The sequence below is a fragment of the Scyliorhinus canicula genome, chromosome 9, assembly GCF_902713615.1.
Source record: "Scyliorhinus canicula chromosome 9, sScyCan1.1, whole genome shotgun sequence".
Classification (NCBI taxonomy): domain Eukaryota; kingdom Metazoa; phylum Chordata; class Chondrichthyes; order Carcharhiniformes; family Scyliorhinidae; genus Scyliorhinus; species Scyliorhinus canicula.
Window position 1 is genome coordinate 31,450,449 of NC_052154.1, and position 18,786 is coordinate 31,469,234.

The window sequence follows — 18,786 nt, forward strand, 5'->3', positions numbered from 1 at the left end:
TGGGGAGTGCTGCCCTGTTGGAGGTTCCGTCATTTTTTTTTGGATGAGACAACAAACCAAAAGGTCTAGCTGTCCTCTCAGGAGGACATAAAATATTCCATTGTGCCCATTGATGAAGAACAGGGGAGCCCTCTCCTGACACTCTGCAATAAAAAAATGATCAGATGGATCTGACCAGCACCGTTTTGCTGTTTCTGAGACCTTGCTGCGCGCAAATTGTGTGCTGCATAAATACACAACATTTCACCTCTGGATTTGGTTGGGACCATTTGGCAGCCTGATCAGCAGCAACGTCGCCTAGCAACAGCAGACATCTTTCTGATGGTGAGGAAGTGACGTCGCCATCAGGTCCCCGGTCTTCAAGTTGTGTTTGTTGGGACCGGAAGTGACGTCGATCGCCAAGATGGCGGCGCTGGGGATTGACGTGGAGGACGAGAGTATTCTGGCGTCGATTTTCAGGGATTCCTTCCCCGAAAACTGGAGGGAGAATCCCGATTTCACGCTGTACCTCTCCGAGCTGAGCTCGTACGGCGTGGACAAGCTGAACAGGGAGCCTGAGAGGCTTGCGGAGGAGCGGGCCCAGATCCTGCAGCAGACCCAGGAACTCGCCTTCTCCAACTACAAGACCTTCATCAAAACGGCGGAATGCACCAAGGAAATCTACCGCGACTTCGGCCTGGTGGAGAAACACGTCTCCAGCCTCCTGGACAAGCTGCCCGGCTTGAGCGAGAAGTGCAGGCAGTTCATCAAGGAGACGGAAGCGACTGGCGCCAGCAGGAGGATGAACAGCCTGACCCTCAACCGGCACACCGAGATCCTGGAAATCCTGGAGATCCCGCAGCTCATGGACACCTGCGTCAGGAACGGCTACTACGAGGAGGCTCTTGAGTTAACCTCGTACGTGAAGAGGTTGGAGAAGAAATACTCTTCCATTCCAGTGATACAGGTATTCATTAGCCTCCTTTTGAATGTTTCCACTCAGAATCGGCTATGGATCGGAATTGTTTTCATAACCTGGCACAAAAAGGAATATAAATGCAAGTACTGAAGATGCTAGAAATCCGAAATAAAAGCAAAAGATGTTGTAAATACATTTTGCTTATTTATTCGCTTCATTTATTGCCCATCCCTAATTGCGCTTGTGGGGCAGAAAGAATAACTCGAGTTATTGCGACTAGCTGTAATTTAGGAGATTTCTAATGCAACCAGAGTGGTACCTAAAATATGTTTGTGTAGTTTAATAACTGGTGATTTTATGTATTTGGCTTTATCATCTTTTCGCTTTAAGAATCATTTCAAATAAAATGCAAATACTTTATTTATTATGCAAATACATCTTTATTGTCTAAATCTCTGCAACATTTTAAAGTGTTGTTTATAACTTTTCTTACACAGGGGATAGTGAATGAAGTGCGTTCATCTGCTCAGTTGATGTTAAACCAGCTTATCCAACAGCTACGTACTAATGTCCAACTTCCAGCTTGCCTTCGGGTCATAGGCTATTTGAGAAGGATGGATGTTTTCACTGAAGCAGAATTAAGAATAAAGTTTCTTCAAGCTCGAGATGCCTGGTTGAAATCTATGCTCGGCTCCATAATAGACAATGATCCTTATTTTCACATAACTAAAACAATTGAGGCTTGCCGAGTCCACCTGTTTGACATCATCACTCAGTACCGTGCCATTTTCTCAGATGAAGATCCATTATTACTTTCCAGTGATCATACCGTGAATGAAAGTGCTATTTTCCATGGCTGGGTGGTGCAAAAGGTTTCTGAGTTTCTGCGGACCCTGGAATCAGATCTTCAGAAGGGAGTGGGTGGTCGCTTGGATTCATTGCTGGGACAGTGTATGTATTTTGGGCTTTCTTTTAGTCGTGTGGGAGCAGATTTTCGTGGACAGCTTGCTCCAATGTTTCAAAAGGTTGCTATGAATACCTTTGTGAAAGCTGTTCAGGATGCTTTGGAGAAGTTTAAGGAAGACATGAATCTGTACACATTAACATCTCCTCCAGCAATGTTAGGAAGCACAATCCCTGTGACTCTACCAACTGGTCAGCCAGGAACTTTGCAGCCTCCGATGGTGCTTCTAGACTTCCCTCCGCTGGCATGTTTTCTAAATAACATTTTGGCAGCCTTTAATGACCTTCGTCTCTGTTGTCCCATAGCACTTGCACAGGAAGTAACTATGTGCTTGGAAGGTGCACTTGTGAAGGTATTTTGATTGTTGTAACCTCAGCATAACCAAATACTTAAAAAGAGTTTTTAAACAGTGCTGATTAAGCAAGTTAACATAATTTTGGTGTGTTTGCCAACTTCAGTTCTGCTTGCAATTTAGATTAATTGAAGTACTAAAATGATTGGTCAGTTGACACCCTGACTGTTATACTTCTTCACTACAGTCGTTAGTCATACCTGGAACATCTTTCCTACTTCTCCCATTTTCCTGTATTTGTTTTATAAAAGGGGGAAAAATATACAGTTTAATATATGGCCAGAAAATGCACCACAATCAAGGCCACTAAATTACAATTTACATGAAAATATGGCCATAATTTGAACCTAAAAATACTGTATTCCTATAAATCGACATATCAGTAAAGTTTTTGCCTTTCAGCATACATCAGTGGTGGTGATCAAATGGTGTGTTCTATGGATATAAACAGCATATGCTTCAACTGATATTATTGCCAAAAGGATATGCATGAAATGTGTTGCATAAACTGACCGTATCGTGCCATTTAGAGGCATTGTACCAAAATCCGTCACATCCTATAGTGCCTCTGAGGGAGGGAGAAAATTCAGAACTACAGGTTAGTTAGCCTGACATCAGTTGCGAGAAAATGCTGGAATCCATTATGAAAGAAGTCTTCATAATGCACTTAGGTCATTGTATAATCTGGTAGAGTTAACATGGCTTTACAAAAATAATTGGTTGACAATTTTTTAAAGAGCTTTTAGGGATGTAACTAGTCAGATAAATAAAGAGGACACCAAGTAGTACACTTAGATTTTCAAAAAGCATTTGATAAGATGCTACACAGAAGGGAAGTATGCAAGGTTAGGGCTAATGGATTTGGGGGCAATGTGTTAGCATGGCTGGAGGATTCGTTTATGGGCAGGAAGCCAAAAGTAGGGATAAATGGGGCACCTTCAAGTGGAAGACTTTAACAAGTGGAGCGCCACGTGGATCGGGGCAGTTACTATTTACAATCTATAGTCATGACTTGGATGAAGGCACTCTGAGTAATGTTTCCAAATTTGCTGGTTTCCAGCACATGTCCTTCATGAAGCAAAACGCGACTACACAATGCGATCAAGGAATTGCTGGATTAAACCTATGGTACAACAAGGTTTGGAAACAATGAGGGGAGGATGCAAAGAGATGCAGACAGATTAAGTGAATGAGCAACAATTTGCTGGATAGAGTATCGTGTGAGGTTAATCACTTTTGTAATAAGAATAGAAAAGCAAAATATTTTTAAAAGGTATGGAATTTTAAAGTTGAGACTTGATAATGAGAGACTTGGGTGCACTTGTTCAAGGAACTCAACGTTAGCAAACAGGTACATCAAGCAATTTGGAAGGTAACTGGCATGTTTGCCTTTATTGCAAAGGGATTAAAGTTCAAGAGTGAGGAAGCCACGGAAAAATTGTTTCAGGCTTTGATAACGTTACACCTGGGATACTGCGCACAGTTTTAGTTTCTATAGTGAAGGCATGTACAAAGCAGTACAAAGAAAGTTCACTAAATTGCTTCCTGGGATAAGCGAGCTGTCCTATGATGAGAAACGGAGTACATAGTCCAAACTCTCTCGGGTTGATAAATATATGGTAATTCCATTGAAACGTTATGTACTGAAGTGACTTCACAGCGTAGATACTGAGAGGTTGTTTTATCTGTTCTCGAGAATACAGAGCAGTCAATCATTTAGAACTGAGGTGAGGAGAATTTTCAGAGGGTTATGAATTTTTAGAATTCTCTATCCCAGAGGTTTAGTATATTCAAGCTTGAGATAGACATGTTTGGTGCCTCAGAATCAAGGGATTCTGGTGAACAGATGGGAAAGTGAAGTTGAAACAAGATCAACCTTGATTGTGTTGAATGGTGCCGAACAGGCTTAAGGCATCTTATGGTCCTCTGCTTCTATTATGTTCCCATGCCAATAAGGAACAACGAAAAGTAGAAATGCAGTAATGTAGGAGATTCCACAGTCTGAGAACAAACAGGCATTTCTATAACCGTCATCATGAATCATACATAGTATGTTGCCTCCCTGCTACCAGGGTAAAGGACGTTATGGAGAAAGAATAGAATGTTCTTCAGGGGAAAGGGAATGAGGCTGAAGTTCTGATACACATTGGTACCAACTACATCTAGGCCGTACGGTCAGATTTTCAAGGACTAGGGAGGAAGTTTAAAAAGTAGGACTTTGAAGGTAGCAATCTCCAGATTACTCCCAGTTCCACATGCTAGTGAGAATAAAAATAGATAGGGAGGATAGATGGGTGTCTTGAGGTATAATGCAGGAGAAAGGGCTTCAGATTTTTGAGACATTGAGGCCAGTTCTGGGGCTGGAGATACTTATTCAGAAGGAACGGGTTGCACCTCAACAGTTCTGGGACCAATTCCTCTGGGCAAGGTTCACTAGTGTGGTTAAATTGTTGTACATGGAACAAACCTATAGAAGTAGAAACAAGGAATAAGTATTGGATAGGTCAAGTGGGGGAAGTAGTACAATGTTAAATAGGAGCTGACTAAGCAGTGCTACAAGGAATATAAAGTTCTATGTAAACACAATTAAGCTTGGTGCATAAGATTGGTGAACTGCTAGCACAAATAGCTATTTGGGAATATGATGTAATGACAGTGGAAACGTAATTTTAAAATGGTTAAGACTGGGCACTTAATACTCAAGGATACAAAGTTTTCAAAAAGGGTGGGGAAGGAAAAGGGGGAGATGCAGTCGCAGTACTGATTAGGGAAGACACAACCGTGTTGGAAACAAGAGTGTTAAGATCACAGAAGATGTTATTTGCTGAGCAAGCTAAGTCCCAGAGGGAAACATATCTTACTGATCATAATCTTTTTTTTCGGATTTTGAAAATGAGAAGAAAATACTAGTGATCCCAGAAGCAGAGAATTCCAGTAACTTTTAGTATTTTAACAATTAAAAGCTTTATTAACAAGAAATAAACCAAGATTAAAGTTACACAATTTAAACAGTCTTCCAAAACATCCCACCCCCCAAAAAAATCCCACTTTGTCAGAACAGACTTCTTGGCAACACTCCTGTACAGTTTTTTTTTTTAACCAAAAAAATTCAGTAATATTACCCAAGGCAAAACTACTATTACTTTAGTAAAGATATACCACATAACTCCATAAACCACTCTCCTGTGGAAATCCAAGAAAGTTCAGAAAACGACTGCTCTCTGAAACAAAGACTTCTGTCCCACTAAATGACTGGTTCATATTTCACACCTTGCTACACAGAGGTAGTCACGGGACCACTCCTCCACACTAACTCTGCTCAATATCTTTCTTTATCTTTTCTCCTTTCTTCTCTGATTCCATTGTCCTCAGCACCTCTTAGGGCTCCAAAATATAAAAATCGTCCATGTTTTCCTATTGTCTCCACTTTCGGGTCAAATATAATTTAATAACCGTCCCTCGTTTACTTATGAAAGTTTTAAAGTACATTAACAGTAATTTAACAGCTGAAAAGTCAAGTCCCTATCTATCTCCTAATGCATTTTTTAAAAAACCAACCTATTTGCTTATAAATCCACTTCACCATAGCCTTTCGTTACAAATGCATGCACCTAGTACTTTATCATTTTATATCTCAGCTCTCACAAATGTATGTCTGTTAACATTCCCACAGCTTGCTAAAATCATGTACACAGATATACAACTTTCTCTACAGAACTACTGTATTCCCAAATATATATATTTGGGAATACAGTAGTTCTGTAGAGAAAGTTGTATGTCTGTGTACATGATTTTAGTAAACTGTGGGAATGTTAACAGACATACATTTGTGAGAGCTGAGATATAAAATGATAAAGTAATAGGTGCATGCATTTGTAATGAAAGGCTATGGTGAAGTGGAGAGCAAAAAGGTGATGCTCACGCTAACTGGGTTTGTCCGGAGACCTCTAAATATGATGACTATCAATGACTTGCATATCAGAATGCAGAGTAAAATTTCAAAATTTGAAACTTGGTATGTCTGGCAGAAATTATACCAATTGACTGCAATAGTTAGGCCAGCTGATTAGACCGAGAAGTTTCAGATGGAATTTAAATAGAGAAGTTGATGCATTTTTGGCAGAAGCAGTATAGACTAAATGGCGCAGTACATAAAAGTGTGCAAGAACAGAGGGACTTGGGGTTCATGTGCATAGATCTTTGAAGTTGGCAGGATGCATTGAGAGAAGTGAACAAAGTATATGCGATCTTGGGCTTTGTAAATAGAGGCATTTGAGTATAAAAGGTGGGACGTTATGCTTAATCTTTGTAAAACTTTGGTTGGGCCACACAAGTAGAATATTGTGTCAAGTTCTGGTCAGCACATTTGAAGAATCTTGAGGGTCTTTGAGAAGATGCAGAGGAGAGTTCCCAGAATGGTTTCGAAAGAAAATTGGATGGTCAGTTGATGGAAATAAATTTATAGAGCTGCGGTGAAGAAATGGGGCTAATTGGATTGCCGTCCAGAAAACTGGCATGGGTTGAATGTCCACATCCTGTGCCATAATGACTTAATTGGTTGAACAGTTCCTTAGAAGATCATCAGAAGTGACTGACGCTGGACTGTAGCAGTCATCTTCAGAATAATTTGTCAAAAGTTGAATTTGAAACCAGTACTTCTAAAAATCAGACTTTACTTGGGGAATGCATTGAGTTGCTGGGAAGATGGAGGAATTGCATTACCAGACTTGTGACTAATTACTTTGATTCATGATCAGTGCTAGCAGTGGTAGATCTGGAAAAGCCTACAGCTCTAAATATATTTTCTCTATTTAACATTCTGCTCCAATTTGCAGAAAATTTGTTTTTCTAATTCAATTTTTCTTTATAGGTTACAAAGCTAATTCTCACTTTTCACCGAGCGGAAGAAACTGCCTTTAGTGTGAAAGAACGAGACCTGTTTGTCCAGTTCTGCATAACATTTACTGAAGACCTCGTGCCTTACCTGAACCGATGCTTACAGGTTCTTTTTCCACCTGCACAAGTAGCACAGATCCTTGGTATGTACTTAGATGTTGATCATGCTTCAGTCACTAGTTACTTAGTTATAGTGGATTATATTTTTTATTGGTCGAACTATAGCTCTGAAATTCATTAGCAGCTAGATATTTTCATTTGTTTTTAATATTTTACACTTTTTGTGTCTGCCAGGTATTCCTCCCACACAGCTTCATAAATATGGCTCAATTGGGTGCATTAATATAAATGCTATTCTAGAACAGCTCGATTTTCTCCTACCGAAAAAGGAAATCATAATTCCACCCCAGAGTCCCAACCAGATTCTGACAGCGGAAACCACCTTAGAAAGCCCTGTATCAGAGATAAAAACTGGGAAGCTAAGTGAACAATATCCACCTTCAACAATATTGTCTTCGTCTGTGCAAAGTTTTACAACGGAAGAAATGAAACCAGGTCCATTATTTGTGGATATCCAGACAGCAGAAGATACTTTACTGCAAGCTGGATTGTAGCATGTTTTTAAGTTAAATGTGATTGACTGTACCTGGGATTCCTATCATCTAATTCAACAGTGAGCTGAACTGCATAAATGTTTTATTTTTTTTCCCTAGTTCATTATAATTGAAAAACGAGATTATCCTGGGTTTAGTTGGTCCTTGTAGATTCCCTTGTAGATCAAAAGGCTGCCTAACTTGGCTTTGAATTCAAGTCCTGAATGGAAGACACCTTATTTTGAGACTGTCCCCAGTTCCAGATTCCCCTAAAATGGATACCATCCTCTCAGCATCTAGCCTGTCAAGCCCCCTCAGTATCTAGTATGTATATATATAATTAAGTAAATAAATTATTCATTCTGTTCAGTGACACTATATTGCTTTTCTGCATTGATTTTTTTGTTGCCATATTTGATTAGTTTGACAGGTTTCTTAAATAGATAGCAAACTCCTGCTAATGATAAACAACTTGATGCTCAGGCAGCCACTCAACCACTGAATTAGTTACAAACAATATTTGTGTGACAGCACACAATTTTTATTTAATGTCTTCTATAAATGGGAAACTAGGATGGTATTGAATCACAACTTTTGAATGATGTGTTTACAGATTTTACTTGTACAATTCAAACACACTATGTATGTGGCAAGCTGTTCTGAAATAATTTTATAAATTTAAAAGGGTTGTGGAGTTTCTGAAATGAAATGAAGTGCTTGTTATGTAAATAATTAACATTTATTGCAGGCAAATGTGATGTAACTTGCAGTAATATTGCTGGAACATGTGAAACGTGATAAATTGTGTTAAATCAATGAAAACATCCTTAGTTTTGTGAATTGTAAGTAACAAATTCAAGGTGAAAAGTGCTCAAAATTATTACTGGGCTTCTGAAAATTCTGTCAGATTGGTATGGCAATAGTTTATTAATCCATGGGGAAGAATAGGCAACGGTTTAAGTTCCATTCTCGAGAGAGAAGTTTTGTCTAATTGTGATTTATCTTGGTACAGAGCTTGTGTAAAAATGAGTAATTTGTTTCATATTGTACCAAAAAGGTGAGTAAACTTCTAAGCAGTGAACAAGGATGTGCTTTTTAATGGGAAAATTGGAAATGGATTGACAAATAGCTAGTGATGTAATCCAAATGTTGTACCTTGTCAAAAATATTTTTTATCATGAATGATAAATACTTTTTGTAGCATTTTAAGGACTCAGTGGATTTTAGAATGCCCAGTTGCACGTATCAGCTGTTCTAAAGTTGAGGCTGTTTTATTTTTTTTGCAATTCCAACCCTCCTCGCTTTCCTACTTATTAAAAAGTAAACTTATATCAATCTTAAGAGAAGAAGGCCACTCAGCCCATCAAACCTGCTCTGCCATTCCATAAGATCATGGCTGATCTGATTGTGGCCTCAACTCCACTTTCCTGACTGTTACAACTCCCTTGTAGATCAAAAAGGCTGTCTAACTTGGCCTCAAGTCATAAATGGAAGATCCCTTATTTTTGGACTGTGCCCTCCATTGTAGATTCCCCCTCAATGGAAAACATCCCCTCAGCACCTAGCCTGATAAGCCCAATCAGAATCTTGTGTTTCAATAAAATCGCCTCATTCTTTTGACCTACAAATCTACTTGACCTATCCTTGTAAGACCTCTCCTTCACCAAGGAACATTATGAACCTTCACAGAACTGCTCCAACACAGTAAGTAAGGAGACCAAAACTGTGCACAGTTCTCTTGGTGTGATCTCACCAATGTCCTGTACAGTTTACATAGAATTTACAGTGCAGAAGGAGGCCATTCGGTTCTGCACCGGCTCCTGGAAAGAGCACCCTACCCCCTACCCAAGGTCAACACCTCCACCCTATCCCCATAACCCAGTAACCCCACCCAACACTAAGGGCAATTTTGGACACTAGGGGCAATTTATCATGGCCAATCCACCTAACCTGCACATCTTTGGACTGTGGGAGGAAACCGGAGCACCCAGAGGAAACCCACGCACACACGGGGAGGATGTGCAGACTCCGCACAGACAGTGACCCAAGCCTGAATCAAACCTGGGACCCTGGCGCTGTGAAGCGATTGTGCTATCGACAGTGCTACCGTGCTGCCCTACTTTGGCCTCCAGTCATAAATGGAAGATCCCTTATTTTTGGACTGTGCCCTCCATTGTAGATTCCCCCTCAATGCATCAAGACTTCCCTACTTTTATACTTGCAGTAAAGGCCAACATTCTATTTGCCTTCCTAATTACTTGCCGTACCTGCATGCTATTATTTTTGTGATCCATGTACAAGAACATCCAGATCCCTCTGTGTTCTCTCTCCGTTTAAATAAAATGCTGTTTCTACTCTTCCTGCCACAACCTCACATTTTCCCACATAATCCATCTGCCAAATTTGTACTCGCTCGCTTAACCTATCCAGATCACTTTGCAAACTTATGTATACACTGCCCAGCTTATTTTCCTATATAGGTTTATCATCAGCAAATTTGGCTAAAATGCAGTCTGTACCTCAAGTCATTAATGTAGGTTGTAACATTTGAGGCCCTAGCACTGACCCTGGTGACATACTAGTTAAGGGTGAAAACGTGCAAATAAGCAATTTACCCTGACTTTGTTTCCTGTTAGTTAACCAGTCTGTTATCTATACTAATATATCACCCCACCCCCTACACCATGAGCTCTTGAGCAGTAACATTTTATGTAGCACTTTAATAAATGCCTTTTACAAATCCAAATACACTACTCATATTCTCATAACTCTACTTCAAAATGAGATGGTTTAATGGAGCTCAAATTAGGATTGTATTCGATAGAGAACTCACTGTTTACTGTAAAATTGAGCCATTTAAACCAAGAAGGCTCCCGGTTCAATACATAGCTTGTATTCAAGTGTTTCATTGCCCGTGACATTCAATGGCATTGCCATCGCTGAATCCCCCCACTAACAGCATCTTTGGGGTTACTTACCATTGATCAGAAACTGAACTGGACCAACCATATAAATACTGTGGCTACAAAAGTAGGTCAGAGGCTAGAATCCTGTGGCGACTAACTCATCTCCTGACTCCCCAAAGCCTGTCCACCATCAGCAAAGCGCAGGCCAAGAGTGTAATAGAATACTCTCCACTTGCCTGGATGAGTGCAGCCCCAACAACACTCGAAGCTTGACATCATCCAGTACAAGGAGCTCATTTGATTGGCACCCCATCCACCAACATTCGCTCCCTTCTCCACTGACGCTCAGTAGCAGCAGTGTACCATTTAAACGATGCACTGCAGGAATTCACCAAGGATCCTTAGACCAGGGGTGGGCAAACTTTTCCTGGCAAGGGCCACATTCAGAAATTCACAATTCACAAAGGGCCGCATAGTATATTAAGTAAAATAATTACTTCACCCGGTTATGATTCTGGGCGCCACATATAGAACATAGAACAGTACAGCACAGAACAGGCCCTTCGGCCCTCGACGTTGTGCCGAGCAATGATCACCCTACTCAAGTCAACGTATCCACCCTATACCAGTAAGTAACCCAACAGCCCCCCCCCCCCCATTAACCTTAAAAAAAAAATTTTTAAAAAAAAATTTTTTTTTTTTTAAAAAATTATTATTTTTTTTTTTTAATGACTTGGTGGGCCGCAGAAATACCTTTAGCGGGCCACATGCGGCCCGCGGGCCGTAGTTTGCCCACCCCTGCCTTAGACTATACCTTCCAAACCCCAAACTGCTATCATCTAGAAGGACAAGGGCAGCAGACACATGAGACACCACCACTTGGAAGTTCCCCACCAAGCTATTCACCATCTTGACTTGGGAATATATTGCTGTTCCTTGCTGTTGCTGGGTCAAAATTCTAGAATTCCCTCCCAAACAGCTGTTCAGTACATTCTCAAGGGCAGTAGGGGGTGTGCAATAAATGTTGGCCCAGCCAGTAATGCCCACATCTCAGGAATGAATAAAGAAAAATTATGAGGAACTCCGATAATAAGCGGTTGGGAATCATTTAGGAACCCCATTCCTAATCACTATTGCTACCTACAGTATTAGATTAAGCTCAGCAGTAAAGTCTTCCACTAATCTGAGGAAAGTAATGATCGGCTGCTGTAAATCAACCCCAGCGAGAAGACCCAATTAGAATGTTCGGGGAATTTGCATAATTACGGCTCGGATTTTGCTTTTGTCAATTTGTTCACCTATTCCCCTGGATCCATATATTCTTGTACAGCAGTTTATTTTCTAAATTATAGGAATAATAGAAACATCACCCACACAAGTGTATCATCTAATTTATTTGTGAAAGTTAATTTACCATGTACCTGTTAAGCTGCAAGTTTACTAATGTATACTTGTATTCATGAAAACATTCCAGTATCCACACTGTTTGGCATAGTTTGCAAATTGTGATATTGAGTTACTTTCCCAAGTCCTAATTAATGTAAATTATGAATAACAGTGTCATAGAGGTCTCCAGCACAGAAAACACCCTTTGGCCCATCACATCTGTGTCAGTCAAAAACAACCAACTAACTATTCTAACTCCATGTTGTAGTACTTGGACCATAGCCTTGTATGCCTTGGCATTGCAAATGCACAACTAAATACGTCGTAAAGGTTATGAGGGGTCTCCACCTCCACCACCCTTCCAAGCAGTGAGTTCCAGGCTCCACCACACTCTGGGTGAAAAGGTTTTTCCTCACATCCCCTCTAAACCTCCTGCCCCCTGGTCATTGATCCTTCCACTGAGGTTCACCTATTAGAGGTTCTTTCCTGTCTGTCTATACCCCCCATAATTTTATACATCTCGATCATGTCCTCCCTCAGTCTCCTCTGCTCCAAGGAAAGCAAACCCAGTCTCCATCCAATCTCTCTTCATAACTAAAACTCTCCAGCCCAGGCAACATCCTGATAAATCTCTACACCCTTTCCAATGCTATCACATCTCTCCTATAATGTGGATTCCTGCTCTTAAACCTGATGTATTATTTCTGGGCGGCAAATGTGGAGAAGGTACGGAGCTGGGTCAGAGGGGTTGACTTCCAATGGGTCAGAATGGAGGAAAGTTTGTGTAGGGGATCAGGACTGAAGGCAGCAACAGCGCCGCTCCCGATGGCCCCAGGGAAATACTCAGGGAGTCCGGTAGTAATAGCTTCGTTGAGAATTTGGAGGCGGTTTCGCCAGCACTTCAGGTTGGGGGCAGGGTCAAGGGAAATGCCGATTCGGGGGAACCATAGATTTGAGCCAGGGAAGTGGGAAGGAAATTTTTAGAGATGGGAGGAGAAAGGAATTAGGACACTAAAAGATTTGTTTCTTGGGGGTCAGTTTTCAGGATTGAAGGAGCTGGGAGCGAAGTATGGGCTGGAGCAGGGGGAAATATTTAGATACATGCAGGTTCGAGACTTTGCCAGAAAGGAGTTATAGAGCTTCCCAGTAGAGCTGGCTTCCACATTGCTGGAGGAGGTGCTGACGACAAAGGAACTGGAGAAGGGGGTAGTATCGGCAGTTTACGGGGCTATTTTGGAAGAGAAGAAGGCGCTGCTGGAAGGGATGAAGGCAAAGTGGGAGGAAGAGTTGGAAAAGGGTGTGGAGGAGGGGTTCTGGTGTGGGGTGCTCCGGAGGATGACCTCTTGCGCGGGGCTGATACAGCTGAAGGTGCTATATAGAGCACACCTCACAAGGGTGAGGATAAGCCGGCTCTTTAAGGGGGTAGAAGATGTGTCTGAATGTTGCACGGTGGGGGGGGAACCATGTTCATATGTTTTGGTCTTGTCCAAAGGCGGAGAATTACTGGAAGGAGGGTTTTAGGGTGATCTCGAAAGTGGTGCACGTGAAACTGGACCCGGGCTATCGGGAGGCCATATTTGGGGTGTCACACCAGCTGGGGTTGGAAATGGGCACGGAGGCAGATGTAGCCTTCGCCTCGTTGATCATCCGAAGGCGATCCTGTTGGGACAGATATCAACCTCTCCACCCTGTGCCCTGGCGTGGTGGGGGGACCTGCTGAAATCCTTGACTTTTGAGAAGGTCAAATTTGAACTGAGGGGGTGTACAATTCATGGGCGTTATTCATTATGCACTTTCGAGAATTGGATTATATCAAACATATGGGGGGGGTTGGGATAGTTGGGGGGAGGAACTGTATGTGTTAATGGTGACTATGGGTAATTCTTGATACCTTTTTGTTATTTATTTATGTTAACATGCGGACTAATGTTTGGGGTTTTGGTGGGAGGATGGGATAATTGTTACTGATATGGGGATTGACATTGCATTCGTTATTGATTATTGTTTATTGTTGGGTGTAAATTTAGGAGAAAATGTGAAAAAGGAGGAAAATAAAATATTTTTTTAAAAATAGAAGCAAGTATACCATATGTCTTCTTAACCACTATATCTATCTGTCCTGCTAACTTAAGGGACCAGTGTACATCCACACTAAGGTCCCTCATTCCTCAGTGCTTGCCAGGGTCCTGCCATTCATCGTGTATTCCTTGTTTGTCCTGCCCAAGTGCATCACCTCACACTTATCTGGATTGAATTCCATTTGCCACTGATCAGCCCATCTGACCAGCCCGTCTATATCCTATTGTAATCTAAGGCTATCCTCCTCACTACCACTTTACCAATTTTCATATCATCTGCGAACTTATTGATCAATCCTCCCACATTCAAGTCTAAATCATTAAAAAAAAAATTAGAGTGCCCAATTCATTTTTTCCAATTAAAGGGCAATTTAGCGTGGCCAATCCACCTACCCTGCACATCTTTGGGCTGTGGGGGCGAAACCTACCCAAATACGGGGAGAATGTGCAAACTCCACACAGACAGTGACCAGAGCCGGGATTGAACCTGGGACCTTGGCACCGTGAGGCAGCAGTGCTAACCACTGTGCCACCATGCTGCCCTTCAAGTCTAAATCATTTATGTAAACCACAAACAGCAAGAGACCCAATACTGATCCCTGCGGGACATCACTGAACACAGGTTTCCAGTCAGAAAAGCACCCCTTGACCATTGCCCTCTGATCCCGGCCACTCAGCCAATTCTGGATCCAATTTATGGATCCCATGGGCTCTTTCCTTCGCTATCAGTCTCCCATGTGGAACCTTATCAAGAGCCTTGCTGAAGTTCAAGTAGATTACGTGAAATGAATTGCCACATCTATATACCCGGTCACCTCTTCAAAAAATTCAATTAAGTTGGTCAGACACGCCCTACCCTTAACAAAACCATGCTGACTGTTCTCTTCCTCTCAAAATGCCTCTCAGAATTGCTCCCCCACCACTGAGGTTAGACAGACTGGTCCGTAGTTTCCTGGTTTATCCCTTCCTCCCTTCTTGATTTAGGACCCTACCTATGTCCTCCGGCTCCACGCACTAATTTCCACTATGGTCCTTAATGGGCCTACTCTTTCCCTAGTTATCCTCCTATGCTTAATGAACTTGTAAAACAACTTAGGATTTCCCTTTATTTTACCTGCCAATATCCTTTAATGTCCCTTTTTGTTCTCCTTTTTCTTTTTAGTTCTCTCTTGCACATTCTGCATGCCTTGAGGGCTTCTGCTGTTTTGAGCCTTTGATATCTGCTATGAGCCTCCCTTTTACTCTTTATCCAATTCTGTATATCCCTCAATATCCAGTTTTCACTGGATTTGTTGGTCCTATACGCTCCCTATTTCCTTCTTAAATGCATTCCATTGTTCTGTGACGTGTTTACCTAAAAGTGTCTGCTCCCAGTCCACTTTGGCCTAATCATGTTTGCTCTTACTAAATTACCCCGTTCAAAACTTCAGTCCTATCCTTGCCCTTTTCCATAACTGTCTGCAAAATGCTTCCCCATTGATACTTCAACAACCTGCCCGGCTTAGTTACCTAAAATTAAGCCCACTGTCTGGTCGGACCTTCTATATTCTACATTAAAAAGTTCTCCTGGGGCAGCACGGTGGTGGCCTCACAGCACCGAGGTCCCAGATTCAATCCCGGCTCTGGGTCACTGTCCTTGTGGAGTTTGCACATTCTCCACGTGTTTGCGTGGGTTTCGCCCCCACAACCCAAAAGATGTGCCGAGTAACGTGATTGGCCACGTTAAATTGCCCCTTAATTGGAAAAAAATGAATTGGGTACTCTAAAACCTTTTTTAAAAAGTTCTCCTTGATGTATTTTCAGAATTCTGCTCCCTCTAAACCTTTAACACAATGACTACCCCAGTTAAAGTTGGGGAAATTGAAATCCCATTATCACTACCCTATTACTTTTACACTTCTCTGAAATTTGCCTCAATATCTGCTCTACTATTTCTCTCGGAATGTTAGGGAGCCTATAGAACACCCCCAGCAATGCGATTACTCCTTGGTTTTTAAGTTCTACCCATATGGCTTCATTTGAAGAGCCTCCGAAGATGTTATCCCTCCTTATTTCTGTAATTGATTCCCTGACCAAAATTGCAACACCCCTCCTCTTTTACCTCCTTCCCTTTCTCATCTGAAGATCCTATAAATGGAATATTTAGCTGCCAATCCTGCCCCTCTCTCAAACATGTTTAGGTGACAGCAATGACATCATGGCCCCATGTTTTAATTTGTGCCCTCAACTGTCTTGTTCGTCAGACACCTTGCATTAAAATAAATACCATCCAATCTTGCCAAACTCCTTTGTGACTATAACTTCTATGCCTTCTCAACTCACTTGCTATCTTTTCTAACATTGGCTGTGCATCTCCCCCTGCTGAGCCATCTCTCAGGATCCTGACCCCTTGCTAAGTTAATTTAAACCCTCCCCAACAGCACTAGCAAACCTCCCTGCAAGGACGCTGGTCCCATTTTGGTTGAGGTACAACCTGTCCACATTGTACTGGTCCCACCATCCCCAAAAAATGGTCCCAATGTCCCAGAAATCTAAAGCCCATCTCTCTAGCCACACATTCATCTGGACTAACCTCCTATTTTTGTACTCTGTGGCGCATGGCAATGGAAGTAATCCAGAGATTAATACCTTCTGGATCCTCCCCCCTTCAGAATGCCCTGCAGCCATTCAATGACATTCCTGAGCCTGGCACCAGGGAAGCAACATACCACCCTGGAGTGTTTTTTGTGGCCACAGCAATATCCGTCTGTTGCCCTTACAATTGAATCCCCTTCCACTATAGCCCTACCATTTTTCCTCCTCCCCCCTTGTGCAGAAGACACACCCATAGTGTCATGAAGTTGGCTCTCCCCCAACAGTATCCAAAATGGTATATCTATTAGAAATAGGGATGGCCAGAGGGACCGCCTGCATTACCTGTCTTCCTCTACTCTGCCTGGTGATCACCCGTGCCCTTTCTGTCTGTTCGATCTCCATCTGCAATGTGACCACTTCACTAAGCATGCTATCCACAACTTGCTCAGCATCACGGATGCTCCACAGTTAATCCACCCTCTGCTCCAGCTCCAAAATGCAGTTAGCCGGTAGCTGCAGCTGGACATACGTCCTGCACACGTGGTCACCAGGGAATACTGAAACTGCCATGATTTGCCACATAGCACAGGAGGAGCATATCACAGGTGCGAACTCTCCTGCCACAATTACCCTTAAGCCCCTTATTTACTCCCTTTTCTAACAAAAAACGATTCTTATATAAAAATACTATTAACTTATCACCCGTACGCTAACTTTATTTCCCTTATCCTAATTTGCTTTTATATATTACTTTATTATAATGACCCTGACATTCACTTATTTGTGCAGTTTCTCAATTAATCCATTCTTCCAAGAAAACACTTTTAAAAATCATGTCTGCTTCACTGTGATGCTGACTGTGAGGACACCATTCCCAATGGTCCCAGAACTGATTCCTGAGAATACTGCTTTCTGTCTTCCAACAAACTGAATAAGCTACCGTTCAACTTTGCTCTCTACTTTCTATTCTTGGCCAAATTTCTATTCATTCAGCTTTTTGTCACCTGATTGAGTCCACGTGCCCCTTCGTCATGTTACTGTGTGATAGCTTGTTGACACCCTCTTGAAAATCAAAGTAAATGTCTACATTATCTAGGTCTTCAATGAATTACAGCAGATTAATTAAGCATGCCTTAATTTTTCTGAGTCCATGCAGTGGAATATAGGCACTCTTATCTGAATGCAGGTAGAATTCACAACAAAGTTGATGATTTGAAATTGAGATAAATGGATATGATTTAATAAACATAATAGAGACCTGGCATGGCTACAGGGTGACCCAAGTTTGGGAACTGCATATCCAAGGATATTCACCATATAGGATCGAGAAGCAAAAAGGAAAAGGAGATGGGGTAACCCCCTTAATGAGGGACAAAATCAGTGCATTAGTAGGGGAGGATCTTAGACCATCAGGCAAGATGAAGAATCAGTTTTGGTGGAGCTAATGTTATGGGCCAGTGTTTAGAGAACACCAAAGTATATGAAAAAATGAAATGAAATAAAATGAAAATCGCTTATTGTCACGAATCGGCTTCAAATGAAGTTACTGTGAAAAGCCCCTAGTTGCCACATTCCGGCGCATGTTCGGGGAGGCTGTTACGGGAATCGAACCGTGCTGCTGGCCTGCTTTGGTTTGCTTTCAAAGCCAGCGATTTAGCCCTGTGTGCTAAACAGCCTCTATATCGTGGAGTTCACCTGACCCACAACCGTTTAGATTTTGGTTATAGAACATAGAACAGTACAGCACAGAACAGGCCCTTCGGCCCTCGATGTTGTGCCGAGCCATGATCACCCTACTCAAACCCACGTATCCACCCTATACACGTAACCCAACAACCCCCCCCCCCCCAAAGCCAGAGCCACAATCCAGCTCCACCCACATAATGACATCACTGAAGCCATCTAATAATACATAACATTTCTTAAAGGGACACTCCCACAACACTACTAAGGGGCAGCTAACATTGGTGACAGTTGCTTATAGGCCACCAAACAGTAATGGTAATGTTGGACATGGCATAAATCAGGAAATTAGAGATGCATGTAGTTTGGGTAATACAGCAATAACAACTTATTTACTGATAGACGGGATAAATCTAATCAGTGCTAATGCTGTGGAGGATGACTTCCTCTAATGTG

General features: G+C 41.9%; 1 protein-coding gene across 1 annotated transcript; it reads left to right on the plus strand.

Annotated features, from left to right (window-relative positions):
* The first annotated feature begins 380 nt into the window (after positions 1-380).
* On the plus strand, positions 381-8,908 carry cog8 (component of oligomeric golgi complex 8). The gene is made up of 4 exons (XM_038806416.1): positions 381-946; positions 1,396-2,214; positions 7,085-7,253; positions 7,405-8,908. Exons 1-4 carry the CDS (start codon positions 404-406, stop codon positions 7,722-7,724), a joined length of 1,851 nt encoding a protein of 616 aa, XP_038662344.1. The 5' UTR covers positions 381-403; the 3' UTR covers positions 7,725-8,908.
* The last annotated feature ends 9,878 nt before the right edge of the window (positions 8,909-18,786 follow it).

Bases quoted from the DNA above. Each gene is read 5' to 3' on its own strand.
- cog8 (XM_038806416.1), top strand. From the start codon at position 404: ATGGCGGCGCTGGGGATTGACGTGGAGGACGAGAGTATTCTGGCGTCG. The intron at 947-1,395 runs GTATTCATTAGC...TTTCTTACACAG, and splicing joins CTTCCATTCCAGTGATACAG to GGGATAGTGAATGAAGTGCG. The intron at 2,215-7,084 runs GTATTTTGATTG...TTTTCTTTATAG, and splicing joins TGGAAGGTGCACTTGTGAAG to GTTACAAAGCTAATTCTCAC.